Here is a 19386-nt window from a genome sequence, read left to right as displayed (position 1 = left end):
ATACATTTCACTTGACAAATATATTGCAAGGAGTGAACAATTGTATCATTATCAGGACTTGTAGCCCTCTCCCAAGGTTATAAAGTAGATTTTTAAAAACACAGTTACAAATATTGCATTTGCAGATGCCCATCAAGAAAAAAAAATCCATTACTTAAATAACCAGGCTTCATCCACGGACCAATCCATTAAAGTGGTTTTTAAGACATCAAGTAAATGTTTTAACAGTAAGCAAGTGCTTCCTTACATAACACACCCTTGTTTTTTTCCTCCCTCTGTGGATTCCCTCTAAACGCAAATAGAGGCAGATACTTTGAAACAAAGGAATAGACCAACCTGTCTACCAGGATGGATCTTCAGTTGGTGAAGAAGACAAACTTTTGAGCTCTTCTTCAGATATTCTTCTTCTGGAAGAATTTCACTGGAAATCCACTTTGGGTAATCTGCTCATTGATATCCGTATTACTGCTGGTCTCTGCACCAGCAGGCCAGTACCCAGGATCTCATTTCAGCTCCTCCTTTGTCTGCCCACTATAACTGACCGTGGCATCTTATAGTGAAATGGGTTTCAAGAACTGCATGTCCCTTGCACATGGGCAGCATTAGTCAGTTTCAAGTCTGGAATATGCTTATGCATGCCTTCTTAGTTAAAGATTCCCAGCTCAAGCTAGCTCACAGTGACCGAACTCCTTAGCTTCCCCTCTATGGGAGAATACAAAAAATGCTATGATCATATATTCTCCTTGGTGTATTTACAGCCTGGAAGAATCTCCTTCCTTCCTGTTTCCATCTATTTTATCTCCACCACATTATTTTAGTACAACAAAGCCAGCTATGTTCCTCTTCTCCTCAGTACCCAACTCCCCAATCAAGGCCAACTTCAGAGAGCAAATACAATCCATGGATTTAAGTAAGGGAATATTGAGTAGAAGTAGGGTGGGCTATTACCACTGTTTAATACATTAGTGAGACTATTCTTGGAATTCTGTATCCAGTTCTGATGTCCATACTTTAAAAAAAGATGTTGTCAAACTGGAAGTGATGATTGATTTGAGAGTTCGAGATTTGAGATTTCAAAAACCTACTTTGTAGTGGGAGACTAAAAAAGCTCCATCTATTTAGTTTATCAAAGAGAAGGTTAGAGTTGAATTAATAATGGCCGGTAAGTACCTATATGTGGAGAAGATTTCTGATACTAGAGGGCTCTTTAATTCAGCAGACAAAGTATAACAAGTTCCAATGGCTGGAAGATGAAATTAGATAAATTCAGACTAGGAATAAAGTGCAAATTTCCGTGACGGAGTAATTCTTTGTCACTTAAAGTCTTTACATTGAGACTGGATGTCTTTCAGAAAGATATGTTCTAGCTCAACTAGAAGTTATAGGCTTGATGCAGGAATCACTTGGTGAAATTCTGTATCCTGTGTCATACAGGAGGTAACACTAGATGAACCTAATGGTCCCTTCTGGCCATACAATCTATAAATCTATGAACCACATAATATGAAAGTCAGTGAAGTGACAAGGTAACATACAGAGGAGCAAGGGGCTATTTATTAAGCTATAGAAGTAATTCCTAGGAAATATTTTTCAACTCACCACACATCCTCATAATACAACTGTAAGCCTCAAGATAGATTTGTAGTCTCTACAATGAGAAGTCCTTCCAGCATCTTGTAAAAGATTACAGATATGTATGTAAGGAAAACATTTAAGATGAGCCTTAACCCTAAACCAGTCTCAGGTAAAAACCCTGACAACAACCATGAAACACAATGAACACGAGACTAGAGAAGACTAAAAAAGCCATGGCAATCTACAATATACATACATAGTATGACTTCATAAAATTTAGGCTGAAGTTTCCCAAATTCAGTGGGCTGCTCAAGTATGCAGATAAAGCAACGCAAAGCTGTAACAATGATCTTGTAATAAAGGTCATTAAAGTAACTCTGGCTCACTCACAGTTCCTCCAGCTATCACATACTTTCCATACTGCACCAGAATGCAGACAGAACATGTAATGTTTAGGATTGGGAATTGTCATGAAGTATGGTTCCTTCACAAAGTGTGACACTATGTAACTGACTATTCTCCTCCACAAAATTTGCGTTTTCAAAGGACGATGCTAAATTATTTTACTCCCTCTCTCATTTGTAGAGAGGTCCACAAATCTTTTACATTGGGTATCTGCTCTAGTAAACCTGGAGGCAGACCAAACCTGTCTATCAGTCACTGGCAGGAGATGTAAGAGGTATTTCTCTGAGAAACTGCCAGTTTTTCATTTGCCTCATCATCTTCACACTGGCAGACCAGCTTCTGCCTGCTGCAGAGCAAACTTGAAGAAAAAACCTGGCTTAAAACAATCAGGCTGTCAAGGTCTGTCTTTATCAGCAGTGGGGAGAAAGGGAATCCCTTTGGTGACTGGGACTCTCTGTGCCCCCTGCTCACCCATACAGAGTGGCTTGGTAGAGAAGACTTAAGGAAAGCCAGATGCTGCATCTCCTGCACCTTGCTGTGAATTGAGTGGCTGGTTTGCTGGGGATCTGTGTCTGTTCTTCTGCAGAGACCCAGGCCACCTCAAATCCTTGGGTAGGGCAGTGTTTCCTCCCACTTCCGTTCCAGAGCAAGACTGCTCCCAGGAAGCAACCGGCAGCACCTTAGCACCCATGGGCTGGCACAGGAGGCAGTCCTGAGAGCAGTGGCTCCCCCATGCAGGGGTGTGTGGGGTGAAGCACAGTATCAAAAGGCCAGGGAAGCTTCCTGCCCAGCTGCTAATGTCTGTGCTTACAGCACCAACCGTTGACTGCAGAACAGCTCCCCAGCCACACTTCTGCAGCTGCTGCAGTGACAGGGAGCTATGGACAGAGGCCTAGGGTAAACTAAGGAGAGTCTGGTAAGGACCTTTGTGCACAACCTCTCCCTCCATTACACAGCACCCCTCCCTTCCACCCCAACTAATCTTTCAGTGGCTCAGGGCTATTCCCTGAGCCACTGATTGCCAGCAGTATCAGCTAAGTGCTGTTTCCCAGTGCAGCAAGTAGGCTAAAGACTCTTGTTGAACCTCCTGGGTTGGAACCTTGGTGCTTCTGGGATGGGGTCAGCCTATGCCCAGGCCACATCCAGGAATCTTCCTTGAACAAACTCTGGGAGCCTGGAAAGCCCACTTCAGACCCAGTCCAGCACAAGCTCCCGTATGACACCCCGCCCCCCTTTCTTGAGGTGAGACAGCTGCTTGAAAGAGTAATCACAAAGTTCCCCTCACCTCCCCAGAGGACTCTCAGTCTGAACTTTCTCTTCCCATCTGAAGAGGAGGAGGTCAATGAAGAGTTAAGAAACGGACATTCAGATTCCTGTGACACCCCAATAAAAAGCTCTAAGGAAACAAAAAGATCTCTCTCTGCTCCCATTTATCTTTTTGAAAAGTGATTCAGGGGAGTCCTCTAGGAGGTGCTTTCAGAGGAACAGAGGGAAATTGTTTCCCTCCAGCCATAGAAATCTGCAGGTTGCAGCTGGGCAGGTATTCCTCAGTGCATGGTTCCTGACTCACTCTCATAGTGTGCATATGGGAGATAATCCTTAGTGCCAGGTTCCCCCTCATGAAGGACAACATGACAACATCCTGAGGTGCAACATGTAGAATTAAGTGTGGCTCCTTGAGGAACAGGAGGAGTTTGGCTCTGCAGACAGCCATCCTAGATTTCCTGCAAATGAGAGCAATACAGAGGAAATGAGGCCGATATTCCATATTGTTCCTAGTTCCTCCTGCCCCCAGGTCCCAAAAAAGCCATAAGGCTACAGAGCAGTTCTCTACTTCAAGTATTACAACAGATCCATGAAGAAATCAAAATTCAAGATGGAGACCTTAACATCCTCACTAGCTGCCATCATCAAGGGGGACTGTATGACATCAGTAGATTTGAAGGATGCCTCTTTCCAGATCCTAATTTGACAGTCTCACAAATGCTTCCTGCGCTTTGTTCTTGAAACACAACGCTACCAGTGCAAGTCCTTACCCTTTGGTTTAGCAACCGCACCACAAGTACTCATACTACTAATAGCTGCTTTCAGACAGGAAGGGTCCACGTCTACCATTTCCTGTGTAATCTCCTAATTGAGCCTCATCCAGGGTCAAAATCATAGATGGTACCACTCAGGTGATAAGGATGCTGCCAAGCTATGGTTTTATGACTAAGTCAGTTAACACCATTTCAGCAGATTCCCCATCTCAGAGTGGAGATGGGCACTGTCCTCTACAAAGGTTTTTTTTTTGCAGGAAAACCAGGAGAAGCTGAGGAATTTTATTCAAACAGTCTGGCTCTCAAGGAAAGTACCTATTATTCACTTGTGTCAATTCTGGAGTCAGTGTCCTCTTGTGGGAACCTGTGCTTGCATGAAGTTGCTACAGAGCTTCCCCTTGTCTTTCTCCAGGAGGATTCTCAAGTCATTCAGATGGTGGATGAGTCCAAGGAGATTCAAGTTAGGCTTTCCAAGAGGTGAACCAGTTATCACCACAGATGCATACGTGGAGATATGGGTGTCCATGTGGGACTGAATACTGTCCAAGAGATCTTGATCCAAGGTGAACAAGCACAGCATAACCTGGAGAGAGGTCAGGGCAATCCAATATGGTCTCAAGGCTCTTCTTCCATATCTAGATTCTCCTTGTGTGCTGATCATGCCAGACAAATCCTCAGTCAGGTCATATGTGAATACACAAAGGGGAACAATATCTATAGTTCTTCAAGGAGAAGCTCACTATGACTTGGGCAGCAGAAAATGTGCAATTAAATTCACTCCACATCCAAGGGAGAAATGAAAGTTACAGTCGACTGGCTCAGCAAAAATTAGATCATCCAGAATGGGAATCTACACTGGGATGTGTTACATCTCCTGATAAAGGAATTCAATTAGGAAATGATAGATCTGTTTGCTTTCCATCTGAATCACAGGGTTCCAGTGTTCACTTACCAGTGGGATCAGAAGGCTTAGGCAGGACTCCTCTACATCTTTCCCACATCAACTAAACCAGATATGAATCCAAGTCTCTAGGCTGATCTGTTTACATAGTGACAGACTCCAAACCGATTCCTTGCCATGTTAATCTAAAGTGCATGGTCATCACAGCCATATTTAATGGTGTAGTTCAACAGCTACATGTCATCAGTATCTTGATGCTGTATAAGTAATAGTAAATAGTATCTTTAACAGTTCCTCTCTATAACTTCTCTCTTATGATATTGTGAGGTTTGTATTGTGACTTGGCATCAGTATGACAGATTACAGTGCTTAAAATGCCATAACTGCATACAAATGTTATCACATTGTGATTCTTTATTGCGAAATGATGACGTTTTGCAGGTTGTGAAAGTGAATTTGGAATCCATGAATGTCCCGTAACCACTGGCATATGTTTATCCTCAGGAAGTCTGGATAATACAAGAAAATCCACCGTGGATGGCAACTTTCTGGACTCCTCCAGAAACAAATCTAGATGTCTGATAAATTCATTTATAATCTTTACCTCAAATTCTTTACCTGTGAGATGCTGAGTGTCTCCTGTGTGGCTGATCTCTCTCAGCTACCACAGAGGACGCTTTGAGTACTTTGTAAAACCAGGCCCTTATTTTCCAACCATTCTGACTAAAGACGTGGATGAAACAATGGTGGATTTTTACAGCAGTGTTACAATCGCATCCCCAGGGAACAATTTATTTACTAATTACTTGATGCTTGTTTGTAAAATCTAACAATGGAGAAAAATGCACATGACATTGGTCACTAAGGTTTAAGTCTTTAATGCCATGTTTAACCTTCTGAACAGGCACTACCACATTCCTCTTCTTTCTGTGCAAATTTGACTGGATTTACAAAAATTCCTTTTTGCTCATTCAAGTGTGGCCTGCTTCTGTATTTTTGGTATTATTTTCCCAGACATCTTCCTTTCCTAATATAAATATTAGTCTGTTTACCATACTAATGCAACATAGATTATACTGAGCTAAAAGTGTCTATAAAGTTACAGAGGTGAGAGGGAAAGTGAATCACTGTTTGGGGGAGGTAGGGCGCTGTGAGTCATAGAAACAGACCTCCCCAGGTACGGTCCAGTTCGGAGCTGTGAAACTGTGAACCCAGGTTTGTGGATATGATGTGTACTTGGGCAGAGAAGAAGAAACCTCAGACTGTTATGTATCTGGACTGATGACGAGTGACACTGGTTTGTTCCTTTTAGATCTCTTCACCCCGTTTTCCCGCCGTTGGGACAAGAGCCTTCTTTGCAATCCCTGTTTCTGGAATAGCTTTTTGTCTGTCTCCTCCACCCCGCATTTTCAAAGCTCAGCTGCACATATGCACTCTCTCCCTCCCCCTTCCATTTTCCTCTCTCGCTGCCATTAACTCGGGACCTAGGCAAACAGATCTTGGCCCATCTCTAACGCCGCCGGAGGTCGCGTTTAATTCCGGGAAGCACTGGGAGCGGGGCTCGCTCTGTGCAATACGCTGTTGTGCCCGGGATGGAGCTGGATCTTTCTCCTCCCCCCCGCCCCGCCCCCGTTGTTTACTTGCCTTCGCCCAGGCCCCGCTGCCTCGCTATTGGCCCGCGGCGGCTCGGCTACCTCGCAGCCCTAGCGCCCGCCGGGTCTGGGGGCAGAGGGGCGGGCGCGGCGCACACGCACCACGCCGCTCCGGCGGCGGCTTGTGGGGGCGGCTTAAATAGGGCGGGCCGGGCGCTGGCGTTGCACTGTCAGTGTGGAGGGGGCTTATCGTCAGGGCTGTAGCTGCTAGGCCGGGCGGTGAGTGAGGCGGGGGCGCCGCGGCGCGTTGCTCCCTGTGGGGCTGTTTGGGGAGGGAGCTGCGATCTGCGCGGCGAGCGAGCTGCCGCCTGGGCTCCTCCGGGGCTGCGGAGGCGCGGTGCGGCGATGCCTGCTCCCCCCTGCCCTCCCGCAGCGTGCCGGCCAGGGAGCCCCTGGTGCTGCGGTTGTGCTGCCTCCTGCCCGGGGCCTCTGGGGCGCCCCGCGGCCCATCGCTCTCGGTGACGCGACGCTGTCTGTCTCCGGCGTGCCGGGACGGGAGCCGGCTGTCCGGCACACCAGGAAGCTGGGGGGCTGGCAGGGGCCTCAGCCCGAAGCTGCTGTGGCTGATCAGATGGCTTGAAAGCTGCCTCTCCATTTCCGTGCGTTAGGGATGCGCTAGTACAGGAGGCTAATGGGCTGGCAAAACCCTCCATCCCTGTGTCTCTGCGTGGTGATTGTGAAAACAGGTTCTGCACTCTTAGCTTCATGGATTCGCTGCAGGACAGTTCATGTTGTGCTATGCGCCACAAGAGCTTGCACTCCACAAGCAAAACCTGCACTAGCTCGAACAAAAGAGCACAAGTCTTGTGGGAGGGGACTTGAGTCTACTTTTCTAGAGCAGTGTTTCTCAACAACGGCTCTGTGGACCAGTGCAAGTCCGTGGGGTCTCCTTGACATAGTTCAGGAAGGCAGCAAGCTGGTCCCTGGTATCAAAAAGGTTGAGAAATGCTGTTCTAGAGGATGTCCTGCTGAACTCTTATAACAGAAGCTGCAGATACAGGCCCAACTATGTGGTGGTGAGTTTCAGTGAAAACTACCTAGTGATCCTGCTGAATTGGGATCTCAGAAGTCTCATCTAATTTCACAACCTCTGCTTAGTGCTAAGTAATGGTAGACTTGTACAGGTCAATGCTATGCTGTATTGTACTACTGGGATTATTGTTATGTGAGACTTCCCTTGGTATGAGTTAGCTTTCCCTTGTTTAAAGGAACACTACAATTAACCCTCTAAGCATTGTAACATTGTTACTTTTTAATATGTTACTGAAATGTGCTCCTCAGATATCTGTGCCTCTTCAGTTAGGTAAAAACTGGACTGGTCAGTTTCATTTCTCTGGGTCTTGTCTTGTGTATATAACAGTGATACAGGATCAGAGGCCCCATGTAGGGTTTCAAATACAATCTGAGACTGTTCTTGTGTTAAAGCTAAGGAAAGCATTAGACCTAAACCATGTAAACTGAAGTTCTTTTTCACCAAACTAAGTGGCATTTGTTTCTGCAGGTCTAGTTCTCCTTCCTTTCAGTGATGGAATAGAAACTCTACTCCAAAGGGATGTTGTCAGGTCAAACGGGCTTGAAGTTTTATAATTAAAGCCAAAACCTCTTAAACTAATGCCTTTCTTTGTTAAATATTGTTTAAACACACCTTTTTCTGAAGGGTCTATAGTCCAAATGTTGTGATGTTACTGTAATGCGGTGGTTCTCAACACGTGGCCCTATTAGCACACAGCTGCGGCCCAACTGTGTGCTGAAAGCCATGGGCTGCCTGGTGGGTCCCTCAAGGCGTGGTGGGGTTAGTGTTATGGGCCATCCCTGCAGTGCGGGGTCTGGGGCTGCCAGCCCCACCAAGTATCCAGTGTCCCTGCTGCAGGGCCTGCCACCCAGGGCTCCACTCCTGTCCTCGCTTTGTGGAGGGGTCTCTGGGTAGGAGGCACTGGACATAAGAGTGTAGGGGGAGGGGGGCAGGGGGTTCTCAACCTGTGGCCCAGGTAACACATTGTGGACCACATATAGGTTGAGAGCCACTGCTGTAATGTATTGGAGCCAGAAAGTGAAACTGACCTCTCTAATATCAGGGCCTGACTCTGTTTCCTTTTTAGGTTGATGTAACTCTCAGGACCTCTGTGCAAGCTAAAACAACTGATACTTTTATCATGCTATTTACTTTCTTAAATGTAACTAGATGCCTTTCTAAAATGGTTTTAATAACTCTACTAGTAATGCAGCTAAGAATTTAACACTTGAACCAGTGTCCCTTATGTGTGATATGAACTTGTACAGTATTCATTATAAACTATCAAAGGTACAGTCTTTTAATACAGAATAAGTAAAATTAGCTTTTTAAAGGCTTCATATTAAGTTGTAGCCACTAATGTTTAAACATTCTATGCTTTTCAGAAATCTCTCCTTATGGTTTATTAATTCTTAAGGGCTACTAAGTTTGGTTAACGTAGAATAACTTCTTGTAGGACTATGACTTTTAAGGACAAACAAAATATCTTCAAATGTCAGTGTTCAACAAGAATGTGTAATCACAGCACTCAAAGCTATATGTACTGAATTTCAAAGGAGAACCTAAGGGCGATCACGCATATTTGGAGAATTGGGCCCAAAGGGGTTTCTGCAACATAGGCATCTGGTGCAAGGTAGAGCCCAAGATGTAGGGGTTGGATCCTATGATAGAGCTTGATAAGGCAGTTACTTTAGACATTTAACCTTTCCTATCTACTTTTCTATACCGGGTATGGAAAACTGTTCTAAAATGGCTTTAGCAAGCTTTCCTCTGGCTTCCACAGTTCAGGCAAAGCAGTCTCTAGTTAACTGGTTAAGAACAGGTTTAATGTTAATATATTTGTAATCTGGCTGGGGGCATACTCTTGAAGTGGCTTGGCAAGAAATTTTAGACCCTGATATGCTTAAGGTTCCACAGGAGTGCATCAAGTACACAGGCAAACTTAAAAACCTCTCCTTGCAAACAATAATAGTACAGGTTGTCCAAATAGCTTCTTTTAATGTTCCAATTAAGCATATAATGTGTCTGTCTAGAGCTGTGCTGTTGGCCTTGCAAGTGTCAACTGCCAGAGTTGTCATGATTTCTCACTCTTTGAAAAACAGCACATGCTTATTCTCAATTAAGGAAATGTTCAGACCCTGTCTGGTTGAGGGAAAATAAAGCTTACTATTTAATTAGTAACAGTAGGGGGCCATTTAGGGATCTGGGGCAAAAAAAATCTGTCGGGAACTGTACTTGGTCCTGCTCTAAAGGCAGGGGATTGGGCTTGATGACCCTTCAAGGTCCCTTCCAGTTCTATGTGATAGGTATAGCTCCATATTTTTTTAAAAGGTACACAGTCAAGAGTATGAGCAAACAACATGAATGAGTCTTCCTTGACAAGTGGAGTGAATAAACTAAATCTAAAAATGTGCATTTGGAACTTATTTTGCAACTATAAACCAACAAATGTTAGGTTGGATCTGGGTCATAAATTTCATAAAGCAAAAAGTTGCTGGGTTGTCTCTGTCCTGGAAGCAAGGTTGATATTACTGCAAAACAAAACTAGTCCTTCAAAAGGGAAGGAGTGAGATGACTTTCTAGTTATCTTAAGCAAATTTTCCTGCTTTTGAATAAGCTTGCAAGTCTTCCTATCTGGTTTCATCACAAGGTATGAATTACTAAAACTGCTCCTAGGGACTGTGCTGTGGGGGGAGGGGGAGAAGGACTCCTTTGTAAACTACCTCAAGCTTTGCCCTGTGGGTTTTGTTTTGCTTTGGAAGGGAGGAGGGGGGGTTGTGTGGTAATTGATATTTTATATTATAAACTAATTGGAGTGTTAATGACTAACAGTCAGTGGACACCTTAATGAGATTACCATGGATAGTAGATAACTAACATCAAGAGAGAATGATAGTATTGGGCTAAAATTGGTGCTAGCACTTAATGGGATTTTTCTGTCCCTGCTCATAAGTACATTCAAACATGTGGCTGGCTCTACTAACTCTTTGCTAGTCTGTTTTTTAAACTTTATTTTATCTACCTGTGTTCTATAAGCAAGCGTTCTGGCCAATGAAGTTATATTGCTTGAGAATCTAGGTCCATGGGATCTCTGTCTGGCTTCCATGTTCTGTTTTCTAAAATGTAGTCAAAACAAATACAATATTTTCTTGGTATGTTGAATGTAACTGATTGCTATAGCTCCCACAAGCATGTTATGCAATCTCAAGTGGGAGAAGTGGTATGCCCAGTTAAAAATGGGAGAGGTGTTCCATGAGACTTTCCTTACCACATGGTCCATACTGTGGGGGGGAAAACTTATGCCCTGCTGCACTGCCTTGATCACTTCTTTAGACCCCTTCTCTGAGGCATGGAGGGGAAGGGGCTTGCAGTTTTCCAACCCAGCCTGACCTGTCAAAATTGGGATACTTAACACTAAATATTATACTCTTAGTTGCTACATTAAATGATGGGTATCAGTTTGTCTTCAAATGACAAACTATGGTCCATTTAAAAAAAACAAAAACCCTTTAAAAGCCTACTAGATTTTTTTTTTCCTCATAAGCCACCTGTACTAGAAGCTTGTCTATCACTGGTTGAAAATAGCTTCCTTACCAGAAAGCAAAAAAAAAAATAATTATACTTGGAGCCAAAACACTTTTGGTGACTGATTTTTTTTTCCCCAATAGTGATCACTTCTGATCGCTTCAGGCCCTGTTCTGCAAACACTTTCACGCAGTCCTGTGGAGGAGAGAAGGGCTTGCAGGACAAGGCATTTAGGCTCTTTCTGCATGAGCTACAATCCTTGCATCCAGAACCCTTGACATAAGAATAGCTAAGAGGGGTCAGACCAATGATCCATCTAGCCCGTATCCTGTCTTCTGACGGTGACCAGTGCCAGGTACTTTGGAGGAAATGAACAGAACGAGCAGTTATTGAGTGATCATTCCCTCTTCTTCGCAGCTTCTGACAGTCAGAGGCTAGGGACATGAAAGTATTGGGTTGCATCCTTGACCATCTTGGCTAATGTATTTTTTCCTTAAATCACATGGCTCCCACAATAAAAGTTTTTGGCATCTGCATGTTAAGCTGTAGCAATAGATTAATGGAAAGGAATTCCTTCTGGCTTAATGCAAACTACTTTTACACTTGCTGTAGGTGGCTTAAAAGGAACTGCAATATAGTGTCTTAAAAGGGCTTGTCTACACTGGCACTTTACAGTGCTGCAACTTTTTCACTTGAATGTGGGGGAAGAACACTCCACCTCACCCCCTGAGTGTTGTACATTTCAGCGCTGTAAAGTGTCTATCTAGACAATGCACTAGAACTGAGAGCTATTACCGTTGTAGAGGTGGATTTTTTTATAGCTGGTGCTACGACTACTCAGCTGCATTAAAGCACTGTCACAACAGCGCTCTAATGTTGCTGGTGAAGACATGCCCTTAGTCCTAGGACAAGGAAATCATTGAGTTTTTTACATAAAGAGGGAACTTGTAGACGTGACTCTTATAATACTATTCAAGGAGTGATAGTAAGGGTTGTGAACCCAGTCACTTCCAATAAGGTACTTGTTTAGCTCCTTGTTCTAGTCTTGAATGCTTTTAGCAGTATCTGTTTATCTGTTGCATTGTGACTTTATTCTAAGGATTGGAGTTTACATGCCTGAATGCTAGTTTCTTGTGACATGATCTGAATTGAACTTGCCTGACTCTTACTTAAACTTTCTGAGATTGCAGATGACACAGTGTACATAAGAAGCAAATTCTTGCGTTGTCTGTCTTCATTCAGAAGGTATGTGATGACTTTACATGCATTCTGAGCAGTATTTTCCTGGAACTATCAGAATGAGTAAAATAACATGATTTTGTCAGTTATGCTGCTGGTGACACCAGGAAAGTGCTTCTGTGTATGACCAGCAATAAGTATCTGCAGAATAATGCCCATCTTGGTGCTTTTTGTGACTGAACCTACTGCAAACAGAGGGTATGGCTATACTCACACTTTACAGTGCTGCAACTTTCACGCTCAGGGGTGTGAAAAAACACCCCCCCCCCCCGAGCACTGCAAGATACAGTGCAGTAAAGTCTCAGTGTAATCAGTGCCGCAGCGCTGGAGCACAGCTCCCAGCGCTGTAAGCTACACCTATAGAGGATGTGGTTTACGTGCAGCTCTGGGAGAGCTCTCTCCCAGCACTGGCGCTCTGACCACACTCACAGCGCTTTGAAATTTCACGTGTAGCCATACCCAGAGAGGCTGGGGTGTTGCTGCACACTTCAGTAGAAAGTTGTAGATGTGCTGATTCTAATTTGAATGATAGGCTTAAACCTCACTTCTGAGACAGCACAAGCACTCGCAATTAGCTTCCTAATTATGGAGGTGAGAACAATTGAGTGGTCCAATATGTCCAGAAGTGGATCAGTCTCAGTCTAAGTATTAAAGCAGCTGGTTATAATAGATTACACAATCTTAATATGTGGTGCTACCAGCTTCACCTACAATAATCTAATTCTTAACAAAACTCTGCCCAATCATCTTTTATGTAATACTATACTGTCAGACTTGAGAACGTAACGTTCAATTCAGCATGCCCTCAAGTTACCTTTTGGACGCTATTCTGACTGTAAAATACAGTTGCTGTTCCCATGAACTTCGAAAGGAGTTTGCCCTCAAATGTATGGCTGAATTGAGTGCCCACCTATGTACTTCCCTGATATGCTGCTGTATAAAGACGGCTGAGAAATGCTCTAATGCTCAATGTACTTGCAGTTTGCAGAGTAGAAAGAGAAAATTATCTTAAGTGCTAATCAAATTCACTCTGCTGCAATGGCAGGTTATAGACTCTATTAGGAACACTCAGGGCTTGTCTACACTTTCCAGAGGATTGACACTGGTGATCAATGCATCGTGTTCAATTTAGTGGGTCTAGTGAAGACCCGCTAAATTGACTGCCGATCGCTCTCCCGTCAATTTCTGTATGCCACTGGATCGAGAAGAGTAAGGGGGAGTCTATCAGAGTGTTTCCCTTCAACATCATGCAGTGTGGACCCTGTGGTAAGTAGATATAAGCTACATGAGTTTGAGTTACACTGTTCACATAACTCAAATTGCATAGCTTAGATTGACTTTTCCATTTAGTGTAGACAAGGCCTCAGAAGGCCATATGAGACTGATGGACCAGATTTTCAGGCACATGTAGCAACCTTAGATCACTAGAAGAATCTGGCTGTAGAATCAGTATAACTCATTTGGGAGGTTTACACTAGCACAGTGGGTTTCAACCCTTTTCATTTGCAGACCCCTAAACATTGTCAAATGGAGGTGTCAGACCATTTTGGAAATTCAACCTGTAGTCTGTGGACCCTGATCATAGCATTCTTAGACTGAAAACTGACTGAACAGAATTCAACTAAGATGTTCGGTGCTGCATTTGACACACAGAGTGCTAAACTATGGGCTTCTGTGATAACTAAATGCTTCTGGGTCTTGACCTGTAGGTGGGGGTACTCACATAGTTTGGATAGATCAGAAAAACAGAATTCCTTTTTCTGGGATCTGAACCTTTACTTTCTATGCCCTGGAATTGCAAGCTTTTTCTGTCTCTCTGCCTCTCATCTTTTGGTTCACAGACTGAAAACTGCTGCACTAGTTCTAGTGGCATGGAGCAATACAGCAGCTTCTATGCCTTCTGCTTTCCCTGTTGATTGTGTGAAGGCAGCTGGGCTTCCTTTAGCTCTTGTTGCTGTTTTTTGTTTAAGCCCTTCGAGGCCATGGGCTACCAATATAAGTTGATCAGCCTTTACTAGGGGTATATCTAAACTATGAAGACTATACCAGCATTGCTTCGTTGCTGGAGCTATGGCTGGCAGCATCCTGTAGAATAGACACAGCCTACAGCAATGGAAGGGGTTTTCCTGTTGGTGTAGGAACACTGCCTTCCCAAATAGTAGTAACTATGTGGATGGAGGCATTCTTCCATTGGCATAGGTGCATCTACACTGGGGGCTAGGTTGGTATTGCTGTGTCAGATAGTGTGGATTTTTCACACACCTGACTTGTTAGCTGGTAACTCCTCTGTATAGACCAGACCTCTGCCTGGGTGGGAGGAGAAGTTGAGGAAAACTTGCTTTCATAAGTGCTAGATGAATTACCTAGACTAAACTTACATCCTTCTGCTTCATATTAGGACCATCTCTCAAGTGGGTATCAGTTTCTGCAGCAGCTCCCTCTCCTGTGCTGTGGTTTCATACATGGTTGGAATGAGGTTATAGACTGAGTCTCTTCCCTGTTCAGGCTTTTAGACTTGGGTGCTACAAGAAGATCCCCTGGTAACTATGTACAGCAATATGCAGAGTAAAGGGTGGCGGGGGGGCTGGAATTCTAATGAATTGATGGCAATTCAGGTGCCTTGCAGTACACGTAATAGGAATGGTCCACTCAGACATGAGCATAGTCTCATAACTTTTAGAGGGCCTGGCCACTTTCCAAATGATGAGAGAGGGGAAATCTTAGCATATATCATTCATATTTTGTAGGAGGCAGCAATGGCAATCAAACCAGAGCAAGTTTCCATAGTACTAGTCACTGAAACTTTCTTTAGTGCAAGACTATCACAACCCCTTCGCTAGCTGTCTTGTGTACACATAGCCAAACATTTAGATTGAACAACACCTTACATTGGTGTAAGTTATGTTGCTCGGGTGGAATAAGCCGTCCCCCTCCCCCAAATGACATAAGTTACACTGACCTAAGTGCCAGTGTGTATATCGCTGTCAGTGGGAGAGCTTCTCTCAGGCCACGTCTATACGACGCGCCATATCGGCACGTTACAATCGATTGCTCGGGAATCAATATATCACGTCTCATCTAGATGCGATATATCGATTCCGGAACTCCACCAAAACCAACGGAGTTCCAGAATCGACATGGTGAGCCGCGCACATCGATCCCGTGCGGTGAAGACGGGTGAATAGATCGATTTTAGATAATCGATTTCAGCTACGCTATTCTTATAGCTGAAATTGCGTATCTAAAATCGATTTTCGTGTGTCGTGTAGACCTGGCCTGAGTGTCTGCACTAGCAGCACTACAGTGGTGCTGCTGTAAGCTCTCATAATATAGCCATGGCCTCTGGGTGGAGAGAGAAACTATTGGTTCTTGTGTTTTCTCTCTGCAATAGAGAAGTTGACTGCTGCTACTCCTGTTTTCTTCCTTTGCACTCGAATGATGTCTGGTAACTGATAGACAATAGGGGAGCTTTTAGCCCTATGTAAATAGATGATTGTACACCATGAGTGGGAGGAGCAATGAATAGGAGTATCTTGCCAGTTTGGCTTACTGCCTCAAATGATACTGTGTTTGCTGTAAAGATCAGTCTTGGATGCTGTTTGTTACTTTTGTGTCAGAAGGGAGCTTTGCCTGAGTGGCACAAGATTTTAACAGAACTGATATGAAGAGCTCAGAAGGACACTTTCCCAAATGGAAAGTCAACTCTGCGTGTCAGTATTTGGAAATTGATGCTGTCTGTCTAAAGTTAGGTATATTACTGGTATCAGAGGGGTAGTCGTGTTAGTCTGGATCTGTAAAAGGAACAGAGTCCTGTGGCACCTTATAGACTAACAGACGTTTTGGAGCATGAGCTTTCGTGGGTGAATACCCACTTGGTCAGAGTCTCTCTTTAAAAAGAGTAACATAAGAAAAGATCTAACCTCTTTTCTTTCTGCCAAAAAACCCACTGCAAAACTAGCTGCTAATCTTGGTCAGGGTACAGTAAAAACTTCTTAATACTGGCTACTTTATGCAAGAGTTTAAAGTTTTCATATATAATCTGTCTCCAGGTGCATCTCTATATGCTCATCAGTTTGAGCATCACAAGCTCGTATGCTCCAAGGAGTGAGAGTCTGCTTCCTTTAGGGCAGAGGTTCTCAATCTTTCTGATGTCCCCACAATATACTATTAAACTCTGTGGCCCACCTGTGCCACAATAACTGATTTTCTGCATATAAAAGCTGGGGCTGGAGTTGAGGGGTATCAAGCAGGGCAATTACCTGGAGCCCCATGCTGCAGGGGGCCCCCACAAGCTACATTGCTACAGGTTTCAGCTTTAGCCCCAGGTGGTGAGGCTCAGGCACCTGGGCTTCAGCCCCATGTGATGGTGCTTTGGCTTTCTGACCCTGCTTGGAGGCCCCCCTGAAACCTGCTCAAGGCCCCCTACAGGGTCCTGGACCCTGGTTGAGAACCACAGCTTTAGGGTGTACTGCTATGCCTTCCATTCTACAAGGAATGGTGCTGCCCGCTACTCCTGTCACGTCTGATGGGTGTCCTGCATGTCAAGTTACATTCTCCGCAATTCAGATAGTATCAGAATAACAAGCAAACATACTTCTCCAGCTTGCTAAAAGAGCAGTACTACTAAGTAAGTCACCTGGTTTTGCTGACTTTCCAGCACAATTTAACCTTGATAGCTGTGTGCTAGACCTGCCAGTGACCAATAGATAGGGGCTCATCTCTGAGCAAACAGATGAAGGATTGAGGCTGGTGCGCAACAAAAGCAAGCGATCAGCCAGGTTTTGTCTTGCCTGTTTAAGGGCTGGAAAAAAATTGAATAGAGTTCTTGAGGGATTTGGAGATGAGGATCAGGCCTGCCCTGTTAGGGGTGGGTGTGGGGTCCAGACATGAGTGGATTGTATGGAAGGTGTTACAATAAAAGGGGGAGGCCTGCATCTTATGCAGATGCTGACTGGCTCATCTCGGATGAGCCTATATTTGGCTATCATTGGGCCTTGAAGAAAAGGGCCAGGAGCTAAAGGATATGTCAACACTGGGTGGTGGTGGGGGCGGGGGGAGGGTAGGGAGACCTTTCAGCAGCAAGTTTCTGTGCCCAAGCCAATTAAGTTGGGCTCATAGGCCTTGCATTATGGGGCTAAAAATAGAAGTGTAGATGTTCCCCCTTGGGTGGAGTCTGGGCTCTGAGGCCTCCCCCACACCTCCTTGCTGAGTTTCAGTGCTCAGGCTGAGTCAGTTGACCCAGGCTCTGAGGTGTGTGTGTGTGTGTGTGTGTGTGTGTGTGTGTGTGTGTGTGTGCACACCCTTAATTTACCTATGCAGTGAAGACAAGGCAATCAAAATGCTGCTGGGCATTGTCAGAGTGAAGTAGATGGGAGATACTGCATCCTCCTGTTTCACTTAGTTTTTGGTATTTGACCAATGTATAATTCACAATCTGTTCTTCTTACGCATCTGTGGCCCTACCTTCATTACAAAAAGTGTTCAGTGGGATTTTACCTCTAGCTAGTTCCTGAGTTAAAACAAAGCAGTTGAGTGACCTCTTGTGTGAGAACTACAATATTTTTTTAGTGAAAACAAGGCCACCAAAGCATAGTAAGAATAGCTTTACTGGTATGTGAAGCAATCATATCATTATGGACTCCTTCAAAGCCATTTTACAGCCTTTGCTTACATTTATTCAATTTATAATCTTATGGTTGGTCACATTGCAAACAAACATCAGTTAAAAATAAAACTTGGGCTTTCTTGCCTCTAATTCTCTGTTTTAACTTGACTATACTGTAAGTCCTGTACATAAATGGGCTATAAATATTTACACTAGATCACTTAGTAATACATTTAGTTATAGTATCTCTAGGAGTTCATTACAGATGTGTAATTGTTGAAGAATTTCCCTATCCTTGAAGACCCAACATCTAAGCAAAAACTCATCTATGTTAAGGGTACATGTAGGACTTCATGGCTATTTAAAGACCAAAAGCTGCTCAAATTGCCCCCTGTCAAACAGGCAAAATGCTAATTACTACATTTTAAATTGTGTTTAACTCTTCAAGTGTGGCATCTATGTAGAAGGAAAGACTAATCCTCTGTAGGAGGGTAGTGCTATGAAGCTAGAAAAACTAGCAATAAGGCACATTCTGTAATGGAGCTTGCTATCTAAATTCAGCTTTTTAAATTGAGGGGTTTGTTTACCAAACTTTCACTACTGTGTTCTCAGCTGTTAATTCTGACCTCCTCTTGATCTAAAATATATGCCATAGCTAACATTAATAAGCTTTTAATGCTGCACAAAATAAACTGCTCTCCAGTTCTGTAGAGCATAACTTAAGCAATGACAGTGCTTCATGAACTATTCTGACTTAATCATTCATTTCACTGATGGGGTAAATTGAATATATCCAGGAATTCCCTCAAGAATACAGGTTAAGGATCTTGCATCTCTCTGTACTAAATAGCACCTAGAGGCCATAACTGAGATAAAGGCCCTATTAGTAAAACAATCCCATGCCCTGGGAGGAAACAAGCTAAGTGACTTCCCATAAGTCAGTCCTTCCAGAGCCAGGAATTGAACTGAGACCTAGTCCAGTGCCCTAATTGCAAGACCATCCCTCTTGGCTCTCCTATTGGTATTGTGAAACTCTGAACTATGAGTTTGTTTGTTTTTTTTTTTTTGCAATCTCTGGCAACCTAATTCTTCTCCAAACACTTGTGTAGACATCTTGTGAGCTAGACTGCTCTCCTGTTGCCTAGTTGAGTAACTCATTGCAGATTTCAACAGACTGTAAACTGGGACCATTCTGTAGCAGTAACATCTTAATTTTAAAGGGAACCACATCTTGCTAGCATACAACTGACTAGCATCCTAATTTAAGTGTAGTTTTCATGTCTATTTTTACACTAGTAAACACCTACTTTATTTGGTGTTCAGTCTTTTTGCAGCATAGTATGTAAACACACTTGGCATAAATATTCTTTAGTTGTGCTTTGATCTCACTTCACAACATGCAATAAAGTTTTTAACAGCTTTAAGCATCTGGG

The 19386-nt window shown here is 43.7% G+C and overlaps 1 protein-coding gene across 3 annotated transcripts in view; it reads left to right on the top strand.

Moving 5' to 3' along the window:
* The first annotated feature begins 6631 nt into the window (after positions 1–6631).
* The window catches only part of ACSL1 (acyl-CoA synthetase long chain family member 1), a 57354-nt gene continuing 44599 nt past the window's right edge, over positions 6632–19386 (top strand). Inside the window, exon 1 of one of the 3 annotated variants that reach the window (XM_032800383.2) lies at positions 6632–6791. Coding sequence is in view for 1 of the 3 variants with exons in the window: in XM_032800382.2 (XP_032656273.1) it covers positions 7680–7696 (17 nt within the window). In the remaining 2 variants the exon portion in view is untranslated. Of the gene's footprint in view, positions 6792–7673; positions 7697–8670; positions 8747–19386 lie in introns of those variants that run through there. The other 2 variants (XM_032800382.2, XM_075066403.1) reach the window with 2 other exon arrangements.

Source organism: Chelonoidis abingdonii, chromosome 5, assembly GCF_003597395.2.
Source record: "Chelonoidis abingdonii isolate Lonesome George chromosome 5, CheloAbing_2.0, whole genome shotgun sequence".
NCBI lineage: Eukaryota > Metazoa > Chordata > Testudines > Testudinidae > Chelonoidis > Chelonoidis abingdonii.
This window is presented reverse-complemented; position numbering and strand designations above follow the sequence as displayed.